Genomic DNA, 22,620 nt, shown 5'->3' on the forward strand with positions numbered 1-22,620 from the left:
CATTCTCTCTCCCTTTCTGTCGCCCTCTCTCTCTCCCTCTCTGTCCCTCTCTCTCTTTCTATCTCTCTCTCTGCCTCATTCTCTCTTTCTCCCTCTCTGTCCCTCTCTCTCCCTCATTATCTCTCCCTCTCTGTATTTCTCTCCCTCATTCTCTCTGTCTCTCATTTGTTATCTCACTCACTCATGCTCTCTCCCTTTCTGTCTCTCTCTCTCTCTCCCTCCCTGTCCCTCTCTCTCTCTTTCTATCTCTCTCTGCCTCATTCTCTCTCTCCCTATCTGTCCCTCTCTCTCCCTCATTATCTCCCCCTCTCTGTATCTCTCTCCCTCATTCTCTCTGTCTCTCATTTGTTCTCTCACTCCCTTATTCTCTCTCCCTTTCTGTCTCCCTCTCTCTCTCTCCCTCTATGTCCCTCTCTCTTTCTATCTCTCTCTCTGCCTCATTATCTCTCTCCCTCTCTGTCCCTCTCTATCCCTCAGTATCTCTCCCTATCTGTATTTATCTCCCTCATTCTCTCTGTCTCTCATTTGTTCTCTCACTCCCTCATTCTCTCTCCCTTTCTGTCTCCCTCTCTCTCTCCCTATCTGTCCCTCTCTCTCCCTCATGCTCTCTCCCTCTCTGTATCTCTCTATCTCCCTCTCTCTCCCTCATTATCTCTGTCTCTCATTTGTTCTCTCACTCCCTCATTCTCTCCCTTTCTGTCTCTCTCTCCCTCTCTCTCTCTATCTCTCTCTCTCTCTATCTCTCTTTCTCTCTCTCTCCCTCATGCTCTCTCCCTCTCTGTATCAAAGGAGGTGGGAGCCCCAAGTATTACGTCCGCTGCGAGGATGAACGGAGGCATCGTAATTTTTGTAGACGATGTGGTTAAAGCGAACACTTTTATTATCAATGGCCTAGTTATAAATGACACGTTTGTGTCAGTGACACCTCTCGCAATGCCAGCAAAGAAGGTAACGTTGGCAAACGTTCCACCGTTCATAGGTGATGAAATTATCCTGAGAGAACTTGCCAGATATGGAAACATTTTATCTCCAATAAAAAAAAATCATCAGGTTGCAAAGCGCCTGAATTACAACATGTGGTCTCGCATAGACGACAGACATTCATAATAATTAACAAACGCGATAAGGAGCTGGACTTGAATTTTAAAGTGGTAATAGACGGTTTTGATTATGTTATATTTGCCACAACGCAGACTATGAAATGTTTTGACTGTGGTAGAGAGGGGCATCTGAGAAAGTCTTGCCCAGAAGAGGGGCCTAGTACTGGGGAAAATGCTGGGAGAGGTGCTAAGGCGAAAACAACATGGGGGTTGGTTCCAGATGATAATGGTGGCAGAGAGCAGGGGAAGCGTGGTGGAGAGGCCTCTAAAAAAGCAAATGAACCAGATAAGAGTGATAAAAATGAAGAAGGCACAGAAAGGGCAAGTGAAACAGTACAAGGAAAAAATTGGGGAAATTAAAATGAGGGGGGGGGGGGCAAGGTTGTGGCGTAAGAGAATAATGATAATGGAGGTGAAAATGTTGGAGATGGTGAAAATGAAGTTGCAAGGACAGAGTGGAGGGGCTAGTGTCAGCAAAGACACTATAATTAACCAGTAGGAAAGTAGACCTGTAAATGAAACAGGGTCAAAGGACATGGGTTGGTCATGGAGGAAGGGGTGGTAGTGGATGTCGACATGGAGGATGAGGAGAACAAGCTGAAGGTGGTTTGGCAGAAAAGAAAGTAAAAATAAAACAAATTGACAAGTTCTCAAGCTAAGAAAGCGGATGTGAAAAAAGGAAATAACATAAAACAGAGTACACAGGAGGGTACAGGGTCAGTAAGCTCTGGAGATGAGTCTGATGATTGGGGGAGTGATGCATCTTCAGATGCAAAAGCTAAATCTTCCTATGGAATGAAAATGTTTTACAACAAAAAACAGGAAAGGTGTAAAAGTTGGAAAGTTCTTTCCAGATAGGGAGCTGTTCATTGTGTCAGCCAGAACTAATATGAAGTGTAGAGGAGATAGCTGTTTTCTGACCAAGAAATATATAGGCTGAGGAAAATTGTACAGGAGGTTAAGCTGGACCTCAACAAGGAAGATGATGGAGAGGATTCAGTATAGGTTTGTTGTTTTGGTTACGTTGTTCACATGGGTGGTTTTCTCTTTGTTTCTAATGAGCAGTAGTTGGTTAAGGTAGAGTGGCCACCTTAAATTTGAATGGAGCAAGGGACATAAGGAAAATAGCTCTTTTATACAAAATTATCAAAGTGAAAAGCATTGATCTCATGTTAGTGCAAGAAACGCATAGTGATATGTTAAATGAAACAGAATGGAAGGGTGAGGTGGTTTTAAGCTCCCTAACCTCAGTGAGTGGGGGGATTGGCATTCTGTTCTCAAAACGTTTTGTACCACTATCTTATGAGATACAGCGGAAAGTGGAGGGGAGGCTCCTGGTGGTAAAACCCAAGTTTGAAAGACATACTATGATTTTTATTAATATTTATGCACCCGTGGTTGGTTCAGATAGAGCAGTTTTTTTTGTGAGCTCAATGGCACTCTGATGAGTTGTAATTCTGATGATTTTTTTATTTCTGGGAGGTGATTTTAATTGCACTCATCATTTTTTAGACAGGAATCACACTGAACCTCACAGAGAATCACAGAGGATTTTGAATCAACTTATAGAAACGCATGACCTTGTAGATATTTGGAGAAGGCTACATGACAACAAAAGACAATATACTTGGGCTCATGTTTGAGAAAATGTGATTTCTCTAGCTAGGTTGGATAGGTTTTATTGTTTTAAGCATCATTGTGGAGTTGTTAGGATGTGTAAAATGATGCCTGTAGGTTTTACTGATCACTTGTTGGTTTTAAGTGATGTTTTTATTTCAAGGGTAAAACCTAAGAGTGCATATTGGCACTTTAACTCCACATTACTGTGATGTTAATTTTAAGGAGACTTTTAATTTTTTTTTGGAAAAGGTTTAGGGGTGAAAAACAGAATTGTATGTCACTGAGGCAGTGGTGGGACTGTGGGAAAGTTCAAATAAAACACTCAATGTCACACGGGACATTACGAGGTCAATGAGTGATCTAGAGACTGAGATTGAGGGCCTTCAGAATGTGTTTGAGTCCACAGGAAATCGAGGACATTTTGAAGTCCTCAAATCCAAAAAAAGCATGCTTAAAGATCTGCTAGGCATAAAAGCACAGGGAGCATTGGTTCAGTCGAGGTTCCAGAGTGCTAATTTGATGGATGCGCCTTCCAGTTTTTTTTTTGGTATGGAAAGGAAAAATGGACATAGCCAATTTCTATACACTCTACGTACGGCTGAAGGACGGGACTTAATAGAGGATGGAGAGATTCGGCAGGAAGCAGTGATGTTTTATTCACATTTGTACAAGAGTGAATATAAGGAGAATTAACCGCTGTTTGATTATTTTTTCAATGGTCTTCCGAAGATCTCTGACGAAGAGAATACCGGTCTCGGGGAACCTCTGGGACTAAATGAATTGTACACAGCACTGCAGGGCATGGAGGGGGGGAAGCCCCTGGCATTGACGGACTGACCATCGGTTTTATAAAGCTTTCTGGGAAGAGTTGGGTGAAGATCTGCTGGAGGTGCTCAATGAGAGTTTTGGGGAAATGTCCTTGCCTTTGAGCTGCAGGAGAGCTGTGATAGCTCTGTTACCCAAAAAAGGAGATCTACAAGACATTAAGAACTGGAGGCCTGTTGCGATTCTTTGTTCGGATTATAAGCTCCTGTCAAAAGCTCTGGCCAACAGACTCAGGGAGGTGATGGGAGCAATTGTACATAAAGATCAAACCTACTGTGTGCCTGGCAGGTCTATTATAGACAATGTATCTTTAATTAGGGATGTTTTGGATGTCTCTAGTTTGTTAGGCTTAGATGTTGGTCTTATTTCACTGGACCAAGAAAAAGCATTTGACAGGGTTGAGCACCTTCATATTTGGAAGATATTAGAGCGGTTTGGCCTCAACCCAGGTCTTATAGCTATGATCAAAGTTTTGACATTGAGAGTGTATTGAAGATCAATGGGGGTTTGAGTGCTCCTTTCAGTGTGGAACAAGGGGTCCAGCAAAGGTGTCCATTGTCAGGAATATTGTACGCTATATCCATTGAACCTTTACTGCACAAGATACGGGCTGAAATCAGCGGTCTGTTTTTACCAGGTTTTTAAAAAGCACAGATTTTATCTGCATATGCAGACAACGTTTTAATCCTGGTCACAAACCAAAAAGATGTTCATTTTCTAGGGAAATGTGTTAGTGATTTTAGTTTTTTAACAATGGCAAGGGTAAATTGGAGAAAAAGCGAAGCATTTGCATTGGGGAGGTGGTCTGGTGGTTTACCAGTCCTATCAGGGGGCTTATCATTGAAGAAAGGAGGTATCAAGTATCTGGGCATTTATTTAGGTGATGAGACAACAGTAAAAAAGAATTGGGAAGGGCTGACGGAAAAAAATTTAAGGAATATTAGATAAATGGAAGTGGTTGTTACCAAAGATGTCCTTTAGAGGAATAGTTTAGGTAACAAACAACCTGCTAGCTTCTGCATTATGGCATTGTTTAGCTTGTATGGAGTCACCTAGTGGATTGATAAAAAGCTTGCAAGCCATCTTAGTGGATTTTCTTTGGGACAGGTTACACTGGGTACCTCAAGCTGTTCTTTTTTTGCCTAAGGATGAAGGGGGGCAAGGGTTAATACACATAGAGAGTAGAATGGCTACCTTCCGTCTTCAGTTTGTACAAAAGTACCTCACATATGCAGGCAACATTCTTGTGTGGAGGGATGTTGCAAGTGTCATTTTAAGGAGGGTAAATGGGTTTGGTTTTGATGCTGGTTTGTTTTTAATGGATGGTCATTTGATACATTTGTCAGAATTGTCTCCATTCTACAAAGGGGTTATTAAAGCGTGTAATCTATTTAAAAGGAAAATGTCTGAGCCTGCTCTTTCACTGTATTGGTTGTTGGAGGAACCTCTTGTTGGTGGGGCAAGAATGGACATTACGGACAGTTCAACACCAAGCCTCAGACACTAGGGGTGTAACGGTACACAAAATCCATGGTTCGGTACGTACCTCGGTTTTGAAGTCACGGTTCGGTATTATTTTCGGATTAAAAAATATAAAACGAATTGGCCATAATTTACTGAGCAAACTAATGCTTACTGCTGTAACCTACTAATAACACTTAAAGTAAATCTGAAGATTATTATATAGCAGATGCCTTGGACAACTGTAGCGTGTGCTTGTTTATACAGAGCCCCTTTCATGACTGTGATGCAAGCCCTGCTTGAATACATCACAGTCACGAAAGGGGCTTGTTTATACAGAGCTGGTGGTATGACTTGCTGGCTGAAATACGGACGAGAGGGAACTAGGTAGCGAGGCTCTATTACTCTCTATGCTCTATGTGCTTAAAGTGGAGATGAAGCAGTGAGCAATGTGATCCTAGTTTGTTTGTTGTGTACCTTGTGTAAGACAGGGTTCTATAATCAAATGTGAAATCTATCTTATTTGTCTGAAAAATATAATATAATATCCCTGTTTTCAACATGGGCGCCGCCATTTTGTTGCTGACGTCATGGCTGACGTCATACCGTGGCTTGGGTGTATACACTCTGGTTAGCTGCCTATATTGAATGGGTCGGTCAGCAAATAAAATGTTGCCTACAAAACAACGGGACCGCGGTGGTTCTGTTTGTATTGCTCCTGGCTGTTCAAACTAATTTTACCATGTGAGAGAGAGGAAAGTTGGTTAATTTCCACAAACTACCAGTGAAAAAAACAGTGTTGTTGACATGTTGGCTCGGGCTGCCTGCACCCAGACGGCGCGACCAGCCTGTTGGACAGGGAAGGAGGATCTGCAGCGAACACTTCATTGCATCGGATTATGTTGTTGGGGTGGGATGTTTGTCCAGAAGACCACTAATCAGCTGAAGCCGGACGCGGTTCCCTCGGTCTTCGACAGACAGACCGGCGTTAGCTCTCGGGAGCGATCGCTAGCTAGTTGGCACCAGCCGGGGCCAGGCGTTAGCTCTCGCTAGCTAGCGTTAGCAACCGGAGCGTCGCGGAGCATTCAGCCTGCTGGCTACCTAGACCCACTTCAACCAGCGTCGCGGAGCATTCAGCCTGCTGGCTACCTAGACCCACTTCAACCAGCGTCGCGGAGCATTCAGCCTGCTGGCTACCTAGACCCACTTCAACCAGCGTCGCGGAGCATTCAGCCTGCTGGCTACACAAGCTGTGTAGCCAGCAGGCTGAATGCTCCGCGACGCTCCGGTTGCTAACGCTAGCGAGAGCTAACGCCGGGCCCCGAGAGCTAACGCCGGTCTGTCTGTCGAAGACCGAGGGAACCGCGTCCAGCTTCAGCTGATTAGTGGTCTTCTGGACAAACATCCCACCCCAACAACATAATCCGAGGCAATGAAGTGTTCGCTGCAGATCCTCCTTCCCTGTCCAACAGGCTGGTCACGCCGTCTGGGTGCAGGCAGCCCGAGCCAACATGTCAACAACACTGTTTTTTTCACTGGTAGTTTGTGGAAATTAACCAACTTTCCTCTCTCTCACATGGTAAAATTAGTTTGAACAGCCAGGAGCAATACAAACAGAACCACCGCGGTCCCGTTGTTTTGTAGGCAACATTTTATTTGCTGGCCGACCCATTCAATATAGGCAGCTAACCAGAGTGTATACACCCAAGCCACGGTATGACGTCAGCAACAAAATGGCCGCGCCCATAATGCTAAATGCTTCAGAAATGTACACAACAAATCGTTTTTTCTTAGAAACTGCTTATTTTTATAACGTGACTTCTTCTGTGGCTTATCTAAATACTAATGTGATGCTATGAATATGTATTTATCGCACTGCTTCATCTTCCCTTTAAGGCGAGACACTGCAGGTGAATAGGCAAATATACTTTTTTTGTTGATTTTGAGATTTTGTTATATTTTGCTTCCTAAACATGTCTTCTATGAAACTAGTGACAATAAAACGTCAATAACACACATTTAGTTGTTTATTTTACTTCATTTTGCCTTATTGCATCCATAAATGTCCACATATTTAATGGGGAAGTGCCTCATTTGCATATATAAACATACATTTCAGAAAACTTGCAATATATTTTTTCTTAGTTTATATGTACATAACAAACTGGGAAAGTTTCATAGTGATATCTATTCAAATATGTTTTGCCTATTAGGGGGTACTACACTGTACTACACTGTTTGTAGCCTGTGTGTAGTTCTGTTCAGTTCAATAACATCATTATTATTATTATTATTCAGTAATCAGGCATGTGTTTAGGTTGTCTATTACTAATGGTTTGATTAGGTTTTGTGTTTGTAAATATCTGTTTAAAAAAAAAAGTATGGCATTTTACAATACAGAACTTTGAAGGCGTTTTCCCAAAAATGAGTTTTAAGAGTTTTTCCTCATACTCTGAGCCAGAAATATCCACTGCAGTAGCACTCACATACACCAAACCTTCCAGTTCTATTCATATCTATGTTCTGAAGGTATTTACAGAAGGGTTTGTTGATATCGCATTCATACCCTGATTTATATCACATTTCATTCCTAAAAACATGGCGAAATATGGAATTTTACCATAAAAATTTACTGAATGGAGTATTTTCTGATTTATGGAGTGATAAAAAGAGATATCCTAAATCCCCTCTGTAAAAACCTTTGGCTCTAATATGTCAACAAAATGAAACTATAATTTTGAAAATGGCTTTATCCAATGTTCAGATTTCTGTCCTGGAATGATATGCAAATTAGTGCATATTTAAGTAGATAATGCCTCATTTGCATATTTAAACATACAATTTCAGAAAACTTGTAATACAAAACAGTCTTGTCTTAATATAAGTAATCAACTGGGGAAGTTTCATTGTGATATCTATTAGTTAATTATTTTACCCTATTCACCTGTAGTGTCTCCCCTTAAACCCAGTGTTTTCGACAACAGAGTATGGTCACAGATCTGCTGCTATAAAAATACCTATGGCGTTTGTTATTGCTTTGGCCCGGTCTGAATTAATAGCGAGATGCTGCTTGAATGCCACGGGGAGCTGGGTTTGCTTCTTCCGTGTACCAGTGATATTCACATTCGGGTGATGCCGTTTCAAATGCGTGATAAAGTTTGCAATAAAGTTGAACAATGCCGGCACGTAGCCCCTTTCGTGACTGTGATGCAAGGCTTGCATCACAAGTGTGCATTACAGTCACAAAAGGGGCTAGCCGGCACGTAGCTTTAGTGCGATCCACCTGTCTTTGTCCATTACTGTGGTTAACTGGGAATCCGAAATGATCCCAAACGGGAGACTTGAATGTTGTGGGAGCATCTTCTAGCTCTGGCTTGTCAGTTAGTATTGACTCGCCATACTAAGGCTAATATGCTATGCTGAATTCAGTGTAGCTGCGCGCTGCGTGGGATGAACAAACAACATCCGGTTAGTTGTGCACGTTATATTAGGGCCGGGGGGATTTAAGTTCTGCAGAAAAAGGTTCCGTACCGTTGCAATCGTTCGGTGCACAGCGCGTACTGTACCGGAGGACCACATTGAGGCGGTACAGTACGTATTCGCGTACCGTTACACCCCTATCAGACACATACTGTGTAAAAACGGAATACTCATGCTCGAATTATGGATGTAGCTGGGCCAAGTTTAAAGGATGGACATGCTGTGGCTAACCTGCTGGGTCTGAATTCGGACTGAATTTAAAACGGTGGGCTGAAAGATTGTCTTTGGAAGATTTTAAGCTTTTGAGGATGTACTGTGTGGGGGAGGAGACCCCAGATGAAGAGGACCCTTTTCCAGAGGTGGAACTTTATACAGATGTCAATGGCTGTTCTGGGCGTCTATTGGACGAAACATGTTCGAAAGGACTTGATTTATATACTGTTGGTGGCAAAGATTTATACAAGTGCCAAAGCTCTCAATGCGGGCAAGCTAAATGGAAAAGAGGACTCTGTGTGGAGAAAAAGATTTGATGTGAACTGTGTTTTAAGTCTAGGCTGGAGAGCGTTGTATAAACTCCCCTAAAAAAATAACTGGAGATTTGCAGTGGAGAATTCTCCATGGAGCTGTTGCTGTAAATGCATTTATTTCTGTTGTAAATCCTAATGTGTCAAATGAATGTATAACAGTGGTGTTATAAGGATTTGCTCTGTTGTGGATGAGGAGTTAACATTCTGCGATGTTTTCACGTGAATGTGCCTAGGGTTTTTTAAGTTTTATGGTTATGTGGTTGGAGTTGCAGTTAACAATCGCATGTGTTTTTTGTTTTGATGAGATGTGAAGTATGTATTTGATTGTATTGATACATCCCTTGTATTATTAGTGTGCAAATAAAGTTTTTTATTATTAAATCTCTCTCTCTATCTCTCTCTCTCTCTCTCGTTCTCTATCTCCGTGTGTGTGTGTGTGTGTGTGTGTGTGTGTGTGTGTGTGTGTGTGTGTGTGTGTGTGTGTGTGTGTGTGTGTGTGTGTGTGTGTGTGTGTGTGTGTGTGTGTGTGTGTGTGTGTGTGTGTGTGTGTGCGTGCACGTGCGTGTGCGTGTGCGTGTGTGTGTGTGTGTGTGTGTGTGTGTGTGTGTGTGTGTGGAACAGGACTACCTTGCCATCAATTACACACACTACCTCTCTTGCTCTAAGCAGGGAAGACACTGGCACCTAATGAATACTTCCCCTTTCAATATTAGTCAAACACACATACACACACATACACACACATACAGTACATAAACACACGCACGCACACACACATACAGTACATAAACACACACACAGACACACAGATACAGTACACATACAGTACATAAACACACACACAGACACACAGATACACACACACACATACAGTACATAAACACACACACAGACACACACACACACATACAGTACATACACACACACACAGTACACTAACACACAGGCATGCAGCTACACAGCGCACACAGACTCTCTGTGACTCCACAGTGTACTGAGTGGTTTGAGGGTTTGAACATAAATCACTTTCTGATCACTCTGCCTGTTTGCTTTTTCCCCCACCCTTTCTTTCAAAGCAATCGGAAAGAAAAAATAAATAAAGGGAGAGAGAGAGAGAGAGAGAGAGAGAGAGAGAGAGAGAGAGAGAGAGAGAGAGAGAGAGAGAGAGAAATAGAGAGAGAGAGGGGGGGGGGGGAAACACTGCTTGGACTTCAAAACCGCTTCGTAGCTTTTCACTTCCTCTGTTTAGACTTCCTCTTTATTTCTTTCAGTCCAGATGTGCCGTGTTTTATTACATTTGCGTTTCATCTCTTGTTTCCCCTTTGTTTTTAATGCTGATCAACATGAAAACAACAACAACCACAAAGAAACCGTGCTTGAATTAAATCCACGCTTCCAAGCGGAGCACAAAGGTTCCTCCTGCCTACCCAGCATGCCATATTGCCTTGTCGCCATTAGCTATGTTCAGCTAGCTGGTTATGTGTTGGTTGGGTCTGTGTCTACATTGTGTCTCCATTGTCCACTCTCTCTGGGTTGCTAGGCAACCTTTCAAAATCCACACCACAACCTGTGGTGCACACCAGCTCTAAACTATGACGGCACAACAACCTCAGCCGGCTTTGGCCCAGTGTCTGGCCGGGTGGAGCAAGGTGGGCTGGCTCAGCCGGGGTCCAGACAGGGTTGGCCAGGTTCAATGGAGATGCAACCGTTCGGACCTTCGTTCGTTACGTTGGCGTTTGAATCTTAATTAACTCATTGGACGCCACGGATTAGCCTCATCCTGTAGTAGCTACCGCCACCGCTGTAAACGGTGGGAGTCGCTCACCTTGTTTGCAGGGCTATAACTATTTAAATATTATAGCTATGGATGCAATACTATGGCCCATTTGACATCGAGTATCTATCGTTCAAGATGTGAAAAAGGAATCTTTTTTCCATCCATACATTCCCGTTTTTTAACGTGGTGAATATTTTTTAGGTTTTAGAGCGGCTTAGGGTAATTCCTGGGAGGCTAGTATTAGGCCGCGATGCATATTATACTTAATCCATTGGCATTGCGTCCCTATACACACTAGAATAAAAAATTCAAATGCATATTATCGGTATATTATGTTCCATCATGCATGCATGAAAGGGGGGGGGGGGTCGTTTCTGATTAATTGATTGTCAATAACGGCATTCGTTAGTACAACAGCATACGCTGATCAGGGCGATGGCTATGAAAACAATGCACAACCAAGCTGAAATGTACGTTAAATTGCTCTTACCTGTTGCCGATGAGATTCCAAAAAGAATATTCCAATAATTTTATTGCCATCTTCTAGATCGATGTCCATTTTGCCCACGCCATAACCCCCCACAGCATAATGAATCGGGCATCCCGAAAGCGATGCAATGCAATTGGGTATACCCCTCGGTCCAGGCTACTCGAAAACTCCGCCCGGAGGAATTTCAATGATACACAGAGTCATACACAGACTCACAAAGGAAGTGCGACATCGGCCGCATACCACCAGGCGGCGGTATTGGACCTTTGCGATCTCAGACACATTGCACATTGCCATCCGGGATGATTTATGAATGGAAATAGCGAATAAAAGAAATAACGATCAAATAATGAGTATACTCGTTGTTGGCGTTATTCGATTGGCGGCCAATAACGAGTATACTCATCGTTGGCGGGGAATGAGTTAATGGGTTCGATCCTCCGCTTTTTTATTATTCTTTTTTATTATTATTATTATAATTTCTTTTCATTTATTTTACACGAAAAATATATATCAGAATGTGATATATATCAGAATATCACAGTACTATGTCGTGTTTACAATAATTCAAACGTCACGTCCGAACACAGACACAACAACAACACAGTCATATTCCAGTGCATGCCCTCAGGTCGCTTTGGGTAAAAAAATGTAATAAAATAAAAACTCTAACCCTAACTAACCTTACTGTCATGCACTTGTCCTAATATACAGTACTAACCTACACTGTAGCACTCAACACTTTGATGAACATTGTTACTCAGCTGATAGAGTTGTACCCTTCCTGCTGTCTTGTTGTACAAAACGTGTAAGTCGCTTTGGATAAAAGCATCAGCTAAATGACTAAATGTAATGCAAATGTACAGGTCAATTTTAACCAGACACACTAAACACCCTGGCCCGCCCCCCCCCTTGCACAGACGGGCAAGCCTCCGTCACTGACACTGACACTGTTGTCGTCTGTGACTGTCCTGTATGTATTTATATAGCTATGTATTTATTGTGGGGATTGGGAGGGGGCGTTCGATGTCTGTTTCATGTTGATGTTCCAGTGCTATTTAACATGCTGTACCGAAAACAATTACCAGCAATCATTGTTGTGTGGCATTAAAGCATCTTGTATCTTGTCTAGTGAGATGAGAAGGGGTTACCGTCATATCAGGAAATTAATCACATGCAAAAAAGAAAGAGTTGAGTGACTTACACTCACCCGTCTTATTTCATAATACAACGTTTCTGAACGGACATTTGGATTAAACCAAGTGTATGCAGTGATGCTGATGCTGTTGCTTTCCCAACGGAACACAAGTGACTTAACGCAGCAATGTGCCCATATGCGATACGTTATATGTGTAGATGTGCGCTAAGACTCGACAGTACTGAACCAGATTTTGTTTTGCATGATTAAAAACGATGGTTCGAACCCATAGTAGCATACTACAAGAACCTAGGGGTCCACAAAGGGGTCCACAAAGACGACTTCAAACAGGAAATGGTAACAACAGATGAGGTACTCAAAAAACTGAGTGCCCTCCAACCGAACAAGGCCACCGGCCATGACAACATCCCCTCCAAATTCCTCAGAGACTCAGCAGCCGCCATCACCCCAGTCATCACACACATAATAAACCTCTCCATAAAACAGGGACACGTCCCCAAGGACTTCAAAATTGCAAGAGTAACACCCCTGCACAAAAAGGGCAGCAAATTAGACCCAGGCAACTACCGCCCTGTTTCTATCCTTACCTCCATCTCAAAAGTCATGGAAAAAAGAGTATACGAACAGGTCGAAAAGTACCTTGCGGAAAAAAATCGAATCTACGAATTCGAATCTGGCTTTAGAACATCCCACTCCACTGACACATGCCTTCTCTATTTAAACGACCACATCAAACAAGAGGTGGACGCGGGCAAATACTGCGGCATGGTCATGCTGGACCTACAAAAGGCCTTCGACACTGTCAATCACACCATTCTGATTGACAAGCTAAAAGCAATTGGTTTTGATAGTCTATCAGTGAGCTGGATGCAATCCTACCTGGAGGGGGGAGAACAGATGGTGGAGGTAAACGGTACCCTACCCCCCCCCCCCTCCCAGTGAGCTGTGGTGTTCCACAAGGAAGCATACTAGCTTGTGACTGCAACTTGTTCCTGTTTGCGGATGACTCAGCCCTGCTGGTCTCTGACAAGAACAAGTTGCAGGTTGAAAAAACCCTCAGCTCGGAACTAGGCACAATCTGCATATGGCTCGCTGATAACAAACTAGCATTACACATGGGCAAAACAGAGTCCATTCTCTTCGGTTCAAATAACAAACTCAGCAAGACCGACGGCTTCTCAGTTACAGTGGGTAACAATATTGTCACAAGGAAAGATGAAATTACCTACCTGGGTTCCATCCTAGCACTCATTCAAGGATACTATGACTATGCTTGCACCTCATGGTACCAAAGCACCTCAAAGGCGCTAAAAACAAAATTACAAACATCTCAAAACAAACTGGTCAGACTACTGCTTGACCTTACTCCTAGAACCCACCTCACCCCTGCCCACTTTGACAACCTAGGATGGCTTAGAGTAGATGACAGAGTACAGCAACTTGCAATGGGCCTGGTCTACAAGATACACTACATGACCAAGGTACTCATGTACATGTCAAAATACTTCCCAAAGGTCAGTGAATACCACGATCACAACACCAGAGGGAGCTCCACAAATCATGTTAAACCCATATTCGGCTCAAACAAGGGACTAAACACGTTTCGCAATTATGCCACATCAATGTGGAACGCCCTACCCAAAGCTGTAAAGGAATGTGAATCACTACCCACTTTCAAAACCACTCTCAAAGAACACCTAATTCGAAACTGGCCCCTGTAAATGTCCTAACCCAACCCCATCCAATGTACAGTAAATTACCAAGTATGGTTTTGTCAATATTCCAATGTACAGTTTTGCTTGTACAGTGTCCCCCACCCACCCCCCACACCCCACCCAACCACCTCCAATGTACAGCCCCCCACCACCCCCCCCACCCACCCAACCCCACCCCACCTACCCAACCTCCTCCAATGTACAGTTTCTACGTCAAATGTATATACTCTCTTTTCTGGACTCTTTTTGTATCACAAACAGTACTGTATTTGCTGGTATGTCATAAATGTATAGATGTAGCAGTACTGTCTATCTGTATGTCATGTGTGTCATATATGTTATGATGAATTGAAAATGGGGGACCCTGATGTAAACAAGACGAAAGTCGTTCTCTGGTCTGCATCCCCTTAACAATTGTATGTATTGAGCTGTACTGTACTGTACCCATTCTGCAATCTGTTAATAAAGTTTTCAATCAATCAATCAATCAATCAATCCGCAAATGTACGGTACGGTACGCGCAGCCATACGACGAATACACCCCACAGCGCACACACGTGAGTCGCACATGCAGCCACTCGCGAGGTCCGTGCAAGAACAGCATGCGTGGCCGGGCACACCGAGTGACTTCAGAGCAGCGAAAGTTCACGGAGAAAGGCACATACATTGGAACAGCTGCAGGGTCATTACAATTTTACAGTTTTCTTTCGTTTTCTTGTTGGCCCAATAACGTTAAAGGGGTTATGCACTGCTATTCCTAGCACTATTTGGGCAACTTTACACACTTCCTCTGAGTCTATGTAACACATCTGTAATTTTTATTCCAAAAATAATCATTGTTTTATATTTCTAATCTTGTACTCAAAACCAGCATTTTTCAGCCTCATGAAAGCAGGCTATTATTGGCTTGGCTCCACCCATTCTGGCAGAATGCTTTGAGTGACAGCCACCCACCAAATAGCTCCGCCCATCTCCCCGTCAGAGATTAGGTTTCAGGTTACATACAAATATGGTATGTCATAAAGAGATGTAGCAGTACTGTCTATCTATATATATATAATATGTTACCATGAATTGAAATTGGGGGACCCTGATGTAAACAAGACGAAAGTCTTTCTCTGGTCTCCATCATAGCAGTACTGAGCAGTACTGTAGCAATACAAATATGGTATGTCATAAATATAGAGATGTAGCAGTACTGTCTATCTATATATATGTTACCACTATTTGAAAAAAGCCACAACCACGTTACCATATTTGTAATAATGTAAATCATTGTGTCGTTGTACATATTGTGTATACACCGTTAGAAGCTAACATAGCTTAGCTTGGTAGCTATTGTGCTAACAACATATCCCGACGTCCGGCTCGCTGGCCGGCATGCACGCCCGACACAAAATGGTTCTCTCCTCTCTGTACACCCCCGTCCCCACGGGTACCCTGCCGGGGAGCCCATGGACGCGACAACGGCGGCAGCCGTAGGGTGCTCGAGCCCGCCGTAACGCTAGTGGTACACAATAGCTATGAGCTAACTAACGCTACGGCCGCCGCTGTTGTCGCGTCCACAAGCTCCCCGGCAGGACACCCGCGAGAACGGGGGCACACAAGGAGGAGAGAACCACCCCAAATCGAGCACTCATGCCGGCCGACAAGCCGGACACCGCGGTTGTTGTTAGCACAATAGTAGCCCACTGTGATGCACCGAGTGGGCCACCATTGATCAACATGCAGCGATGTGTAGCTTGCATGATGCGTGTGCAGTGCTTTGTCACACAGGTCTGAGAAGAGGACCTGCACATGATAGCAACCGGGAGCGTCGCGGAGCATTCAGCCTGCTGGCTACCTAGATCCACTTCAACCAGCCGAGCGTCGGGAGCTCCAGCAGCTTGTCGATGTGCTAATAGCCTGGAGCCAGCTAACGTTAGCTTGCAGAGGCTCCAGCACACCGACAAGCTGTGTAGCCAGCTACCGTTAGCTTGCAGAGGCTATTAGCACACCGACACGCTGTGTAGCCAGCAGGCTGAATGCTCCGCGACGCTGGTTGAAGTGGATCTAGGTAGCCAGCAGGCTGAATGCTCAACGACGCTCCCGGTTGCTAACGCCGGCCCCGGCTGGTGCTAAGTAGCTAGCGATCGCTCCCGAGTCCCGAGAGCTAACGCCGGTCTGTCTGTCGAAGACCGAGGGAACCGCATCAGGCTTCAGCTGATTAGTGATCTTCTGGACAAACCTTCCACCCTGCAGGTAGCAAGAATGGAGGCGGGCATTACTAAAACCACAGAGCCAATCACATCACTGTGCGCTATAAACAGCGCCCTGTGACGTGCACCAGGTCGTCAAATCAACATGACCTGATTTACTAGAGGCAAAGAGGGGATGGGCTGTAGCTGAGGAATTCGCCAATATAGTATTTAGGCCCAAAAACACATTGATACGAACTCCTATTACTATAATACAATGCTAGAGACTGAAAAATGACATTTATAATGCATAGCACCTTTAACCAAATTAAACCAATGGAAAGACACATACACACACGCGTCGCCGACACACACACTCGCCAACAAACACATCAACATTCTCCCCTGCCGGACTCACAGGCACAATCAAATAAAAAGAAGAAACATACTTTTCCGGACAGATCATCTGAGCTCCTCTCCAGTTGAACTGTCTGCTACTGTGTTTAAATCCAAATAATCCTCTGCCATTGTTGTAACATGTCATCTGTTCTCTAGTATTCAGTCTCGTTGTGAAGTTAAATTATCTTTAGAAGTGAAACTTATCAAGGAAAAATTGTTAAAGGGGCAGTAAGCAAGTGGATGCCTGAACACAGAATGACACCAGTATCACTGACTACCACGGCAAGCCTATAGAAAATTATTCTATTTAATAATAATAATTATAATAATTATCATAAATATAATATAAATTTAAAAAAATTAAAAGAATTAAAGATTTATATTAATAATAATTATTATGAATATTTTCTTTCTGTTGTACCGAACTCGTACCGAACCGTGATCCCAATAGCGAGGTACGTACCGAACTGTGGCTTCTGTGTACCGTTACACCCCTAACACACACACACACACACACATACACACTTGATGAAGTGCATTCCACTTCTCTCTCTCTCTCTCCTCTCTCTCTCTTACTCACATACACACCAACAGAACACATGCACACACATGCTCTGTCTATTTCCACTTATCTCTCTCTCCTTCTCTCTCTCTCTCTCTCTTACTCACATACACACCAACAGAACATACGCACACACATACTCTGTCTCTTTCCTCTCTCTCCTTCTCTCTCTCTCTCTCTATCTCTCTCTTACTCGCATACACACCAACAGAACACACGTGCTCTGTCTCTTTCCACTTCCCTCTCTCCTTCTCTCTCTCTCTCTTACGCTCATACACACCAACAGAACACACGCACACACAGGCTCTGTCTCTTTCCACTTCTCTCTCTCTCTCTCTCCTCTCTCTCCTTCTCTCTCTCTCTCTCCCGCTCTCTTCCTCTCAGACACACAGAGACAGACACAGACACACGTGGATGTGGTCCCATCAGTATTCCGAGGTGATCAGTATTCTGAGCGGCTTTCCGGGTCGGGCCGGACGCTGATCCATCAAACCCTGACACCGTGTCGCTTCGTATCTACGGCAACCTTCAGCGTTAAAGAGGACCGTCACCAGTGCTCTGTCAGAGGGAGATTCACTCTCTTTGTGTGCACGTGTGTGCACGCGCATGTGTGTGTGCATATGTGTGTGTGTGTGTGTGTGTGTGTGTGTGTGTGTGGTGAGAGAAGCCTGCATGCACGCACGTGCACGTGCATCCAGACATACACAGGCACACTTGTACAGTATGTACACACACTCACATGTGAACGTACACAACACACACACCAAATAATTCATATCTTAATGGTTGGTGTAACGCTTCCTCCCTATTCCTCAAGTTCCCTATAGTTCCTTCCAGTGGTGTGTGTGTGTGTGTGTGTGTGTGTAGGTGTGTGTGTGTGTGTGTGTGTGTGTGTGTGTGTGTGTGTGTGTGTGTGTGTGTGTGTGTGTGTGTGTGTGTGCGCGTGTGTGTGTGTGTGTGTGTGTGTGTGTGTGTGTGTGTGTGTGTGTGTGTGTGTGTGTGTGTGTGTGTGTGTGTGTGCGCGTGCGTGTGTGTGTGTGTAGCAGCTATCTCAGCTTGTCTTTTTGATCAGCCTATAAAAGCACTGAGGCGTGGGGAGATAGCCCAGACTAACACACACTATCACTCGTTCTCTCCCTCTGAGTCTCTCTTTCTGCTACACACACACACACTTAAATGGACACGCACACGCACACACACGCACACACACACACACACACACACACACACACACACACACACACACACACACACACACACGCACACACACACACAGTCTCTTTCTCTGTGGTTCTATTTGGGGCTGTCTCTCCCATGCCACCTAGTGGATCTGAGGAGTATTGTGCTGCCTCGTCATCAGTGTCGAGTAAAGGGGGAGATGAAAGCTTCTATCAGAAACAGTGTCATCGTTCCCAGCATTGGAGTCAAAATATATATATTCATCCCGCTCCCCGTGCTCTAAATCTGCGGTTTTTCCAAACGAGGCTCTCCAGCAGGGGTGGCCGAGGAATGAAGGAAAGACTGCTGGTGAAAATAATTACTAGTACGGTATTATTATATTCTGATCCCAGCCTTTCGCTTGAGAAACAAGGATGTCGGGCTACTTAGCGTTTACCCTCCTCTCCGCGTGGCTCCCTGCTGGGGACCCCGGTTTGAAAGATTCTGCTCAAAATAGTGTTGCTCTAAAATAAGAAGCAGGTCCTCAAAGTGTGTTGCTGCGGTATGTAGGGTAACGCCCGCTGATGGTACTGTCCCCGCCGGCCCACGGTCACCTGGGCCGAACACTTCCAGAGCCACGGTCACCTGGACCGAACACGTGGAGCCACGGTCACCTGGACCGAACACGTGGAGCCACGGTCACCTGGACCGAACACCTCCAGAGACACGGTCACCTGGACCGAACACGTCCAGAGCCACGGTCACCTGGACCGAACACGTCCAGAGCCACGGTCACCTGGACCGAACACGTCCAGAGCCACGGTCACCTGGACCGAACACGTCCATAGCCACGGTCACCTGGACCGAACACATGAAGCCACGGTCACCTGGACCGAACACATGAAGCCACGGTCACCTGGACTGAACACGTACGGCTGAATGTCTTGAACGTCTGCCATTTCCACCGCAAAAGGCACATACAAGTAACAATACGATGCGTCGATTGTCAATATGCCAATCGGCGAAATTTCATGGTCGACACGGTCGACGAATCGTTGCAACCCTAGTAATATACAATGTACAGGAGATTGAGCTGGGTATTCAACATTATAAATGAGTACTGCTGAGTTGTACTAATACATCATAGTGACGTGGATTTTGCCACAATGAAAGATATTGACATGACAATGCATCACAACTAGGGATGCTCGATATTGGCTTTTTTACCGATACCGATATACCGATATTGTCCAACTCTTAATTTCCGATACCGATATCAACCGATACCGATATATTCAGGGTTTCCCCCCCAAAAAAACGGAATAATTTCAGGTAACTAATAATTTCACTGGATGCAATATTGTTATTGTTTTTTTTTCTTTTTTTTACCGATACCGATATTTTCCGATATCACATTTTACTGCCGATATCGGCCGATAATATCGGTCGGCCGATAATATCGGCCATCCCTAATCACAACAAATATCACACCAATTGGCCAGATGTTGGCGCTATAATCAATCATGTCATGAGTGGTTATTGCAAATCTAAAGAAAGACTCACGTTCAACCTTGCCCTCCTCTCTCTCTCTTTTTCTCCCCCCCTCCCCATCCCTCTATCCCTCTCTCTATCTTTCTACCCCCCCCCCCCCCCCCCACACTGCAGATCAGTATATTCATGACTCACCTGTCTAACTACGGTAACGATCGCCTGGGCCTCTACACGTTTGTCCACCTGGCCTCCTTCCTGCACACGTGGACCAACCTCAACCTCCACACGATCCCGCCCCTCCAGCTCGCACACAAGTACTTCCAGCTCTTCCCCGAGCAGAGGCATCCACTCTGGCAGGTGTGTGAGAGAGAGAGAGAGAGAGAGAGAGAGAGAGAGAGAGAGAGAGAGAGAGAGAGAGAGAGAGAGAGAGAGAGAGAGAGAGAGAGAGAGATATGTTACCATACTACTGTACATACTGTTACTATGTCACCATGGTATTGTACACTGTATACTGTGACTCGTTCACAAGATCTAGCAATGAAACTCGTAGAAACCGAATTGCTCATAATAGCAACGGTTGTCTCCTCCAACATGGAGGGCAAATGGTCTTGCTAAACATGCTGTGGTTGATAAAGCTTGTGTTTTGGCTCGTGTAGAACCCATGTGACGACAAGAGACACAAGGACATCTGGTCCAAAGAGAAGACATGTGACAGACTACCCAGGTTCATGGTCATAGGACCTCAGAAAACAGGTAGGCTACACACACACACACACACACACACACACACACACACACACACACACGCCCGCACATTAAGTGCTTTATTTGAAACAACTAATTAAATTATGCATATGTAAGATTAAAATATTGCAGAGGTTCAAATTGGTCTCTGCCATTGACAGCAAGTGTATGAACATGTCCATGGCTGCCAAATATCAAAACCATTACAGTAATTTACTATAAACATAGTCATATAGACTAGTACTGTTACGAGTGGAACGCTTTGATGGCATGATGTGATGTGGAACCCAGATTGCAGTATAGAACGGAGAGATACATAACAGGACAGATAGGAGACGGAAGGCGTTGGTTGCTTCTTTCGATATAACGTGCACTTTATTGACACACGGACAGTGATATAAACACAACACTAAGAGAGTCCTCACGACGGTGAACAACAAACAAAAGGTAATGATCCAGCAACGGACAGCTGGATCGACAACACTTATATACATGGACTAATTAGAGACAAGAGGATGATTAGTGAGATGACACACAGCTGGGTAATGACTACACATGAAACGTAACAGGGGAAATATACAGAAACATGACAACACCAAACAGCACATAGATACAGACACAAGGAGACAAAACTAAATTAGACAATGGGGCACAGTAAGGACAACAGATGAACACACAACAGGTTGGTGATGACAGACAGGACATTAATAAATAAAAGACAACAAAGATGAATGCACTGAACTAGTCCCCCTGGTGGTTGAGAGACGTAGTTCAGGCGTGGGAATTGTCCATGGACAGATGAGGGTTGTGGGAATTGTCCATGGACAGATGAGGGTTGTGACGCAGGACCGGGGGAACCCTTACAAGTAAGACTGTTTCGGCTGTGAAATCTACCGCCTTCTTCGGAAGTCAGAAGACAGGGGAAGAAGAATGGCAGACGTCATTGTCGACTTCCTGTCTGCAGTTAATGGCTGAACTCGGTCTCGCTGATCTTCATTGACAAAAGTATCGGATGATACGGTTACATCCAAGGGACATTAAACCATTCAGGCATCACTTGTGCATCACTGTAGCAACCAGATCGTGAATACGGTCTGGCAATATACAAGCCTTTATGTATTATACACACGCGCACGCACGCACGCACGCTTTTCACCAGATCCTCCTTTTCAGAGGCCATTTATTTAATCTTCCTCTCCTCTAGTCATGTGGGAGGAACACAAAGAGAAGCTCTTTATTATAATATCTCTGTTATCCGCTCTCCATGAACTACTGAAGATGCTCCTCTCTCTCTCTCTATCTCTCTCTCTCTTTCTCTCCCTCCATCCCCCCCTCCTTCTCTCTTCCTCTCTCTCTCGCCCTCTTCCTCTCTCAAAGATACACAACAGTGTTAGTTCTAGGTTCAAGCACCTCATGATGTGAGTGTATTAAGTACAGATTCTAGAAGTACTGTTCACTTTGTCATGGCTATTTAGCCTGATCGCAGCTCTTGGTCGTTTGAAGACCTTACTGTTTAATTGGAGAGGTAACTACAATCATTTACATGCTAATTAATTCCCTAACACCACCACCACCATAACAACAGCAATAACAACAACAACAGCAGCAGCAGCAACAACACCAACAACAACAAAAGTAAAATCTGTTTTTCCAGAGAGCAAGCCTACAGATAAAGAGAGATATATATAGAGAGATACACAGAGAGAGAGTGTGATATGCAGGGAAAGAGAGGGAGATTTACAAGGAGAGATACAGGGAGAGATATATATACAAGGGAAGAGAGATACAGGGGGAGAGAGGGAGAGAGAGAGAGAGAGAGCGAGAGAGAGAGAGAGAGAGAGAGAGAGAGAGAGAGAGAGAGAGAGAGAGAGAGGGAGAGAGAGAGAGAGAGAGAGAGAGAGAGAGAGAGAGAGAGAGAGAAATACAGGGAGAGAT

The 22,620-nt window shown here is 44.3% G+C and overlaps 1 protein-coding gene across 1 annotated transcript in view; it reads left to right on the forward strand.

Annotated features, from left to right (window-relative positions):
* Positions 1 to 20,694, forward strand: part of LOC311247747 (bifunctional heparan sulfate N-deacetylase/N-sulfotransferase 3-like) — a gene marked incomplete at both ends in the record, with an annotated part of 69,871 nt that extends 49,177 nt beyond the window's left edge. Inside the window, 3 exons of the mRNA XM_084338750.1 lie at positions 19,084 to 19,332; positions 20,116 to 20,298; positions 20,598 to 20,694. Coding sequence (XP_084194876.1) covers positions 19,084 to 19,332; positions 20,116 to 20,298; positions 20,598 to 20,694 — 529 coding nt within the window. The remainder of the gene's footprint in view (positions 1 to 19,083; positions 19,333 to 20,115; positions 20,299 to 20,597) is intronic.
* Between the last annotated feature and the right edge of the window lie 1,926 nt (positions 20,695 to 22,620).

Source organism: Notolepis coatsorum (genome assembly GCF_963971535.1).
Source record: "Notolepis coatsorum genome assembly, contig: SCAFFOLD_608, whole genome shotgun sequence".
Taxonomy (NCBI): Eukaryota; Metazoa; Chordata; class Actinopteri; order Aulopiformes; family Paralepididae; genus Notolepis; species Notolepis coatsorum.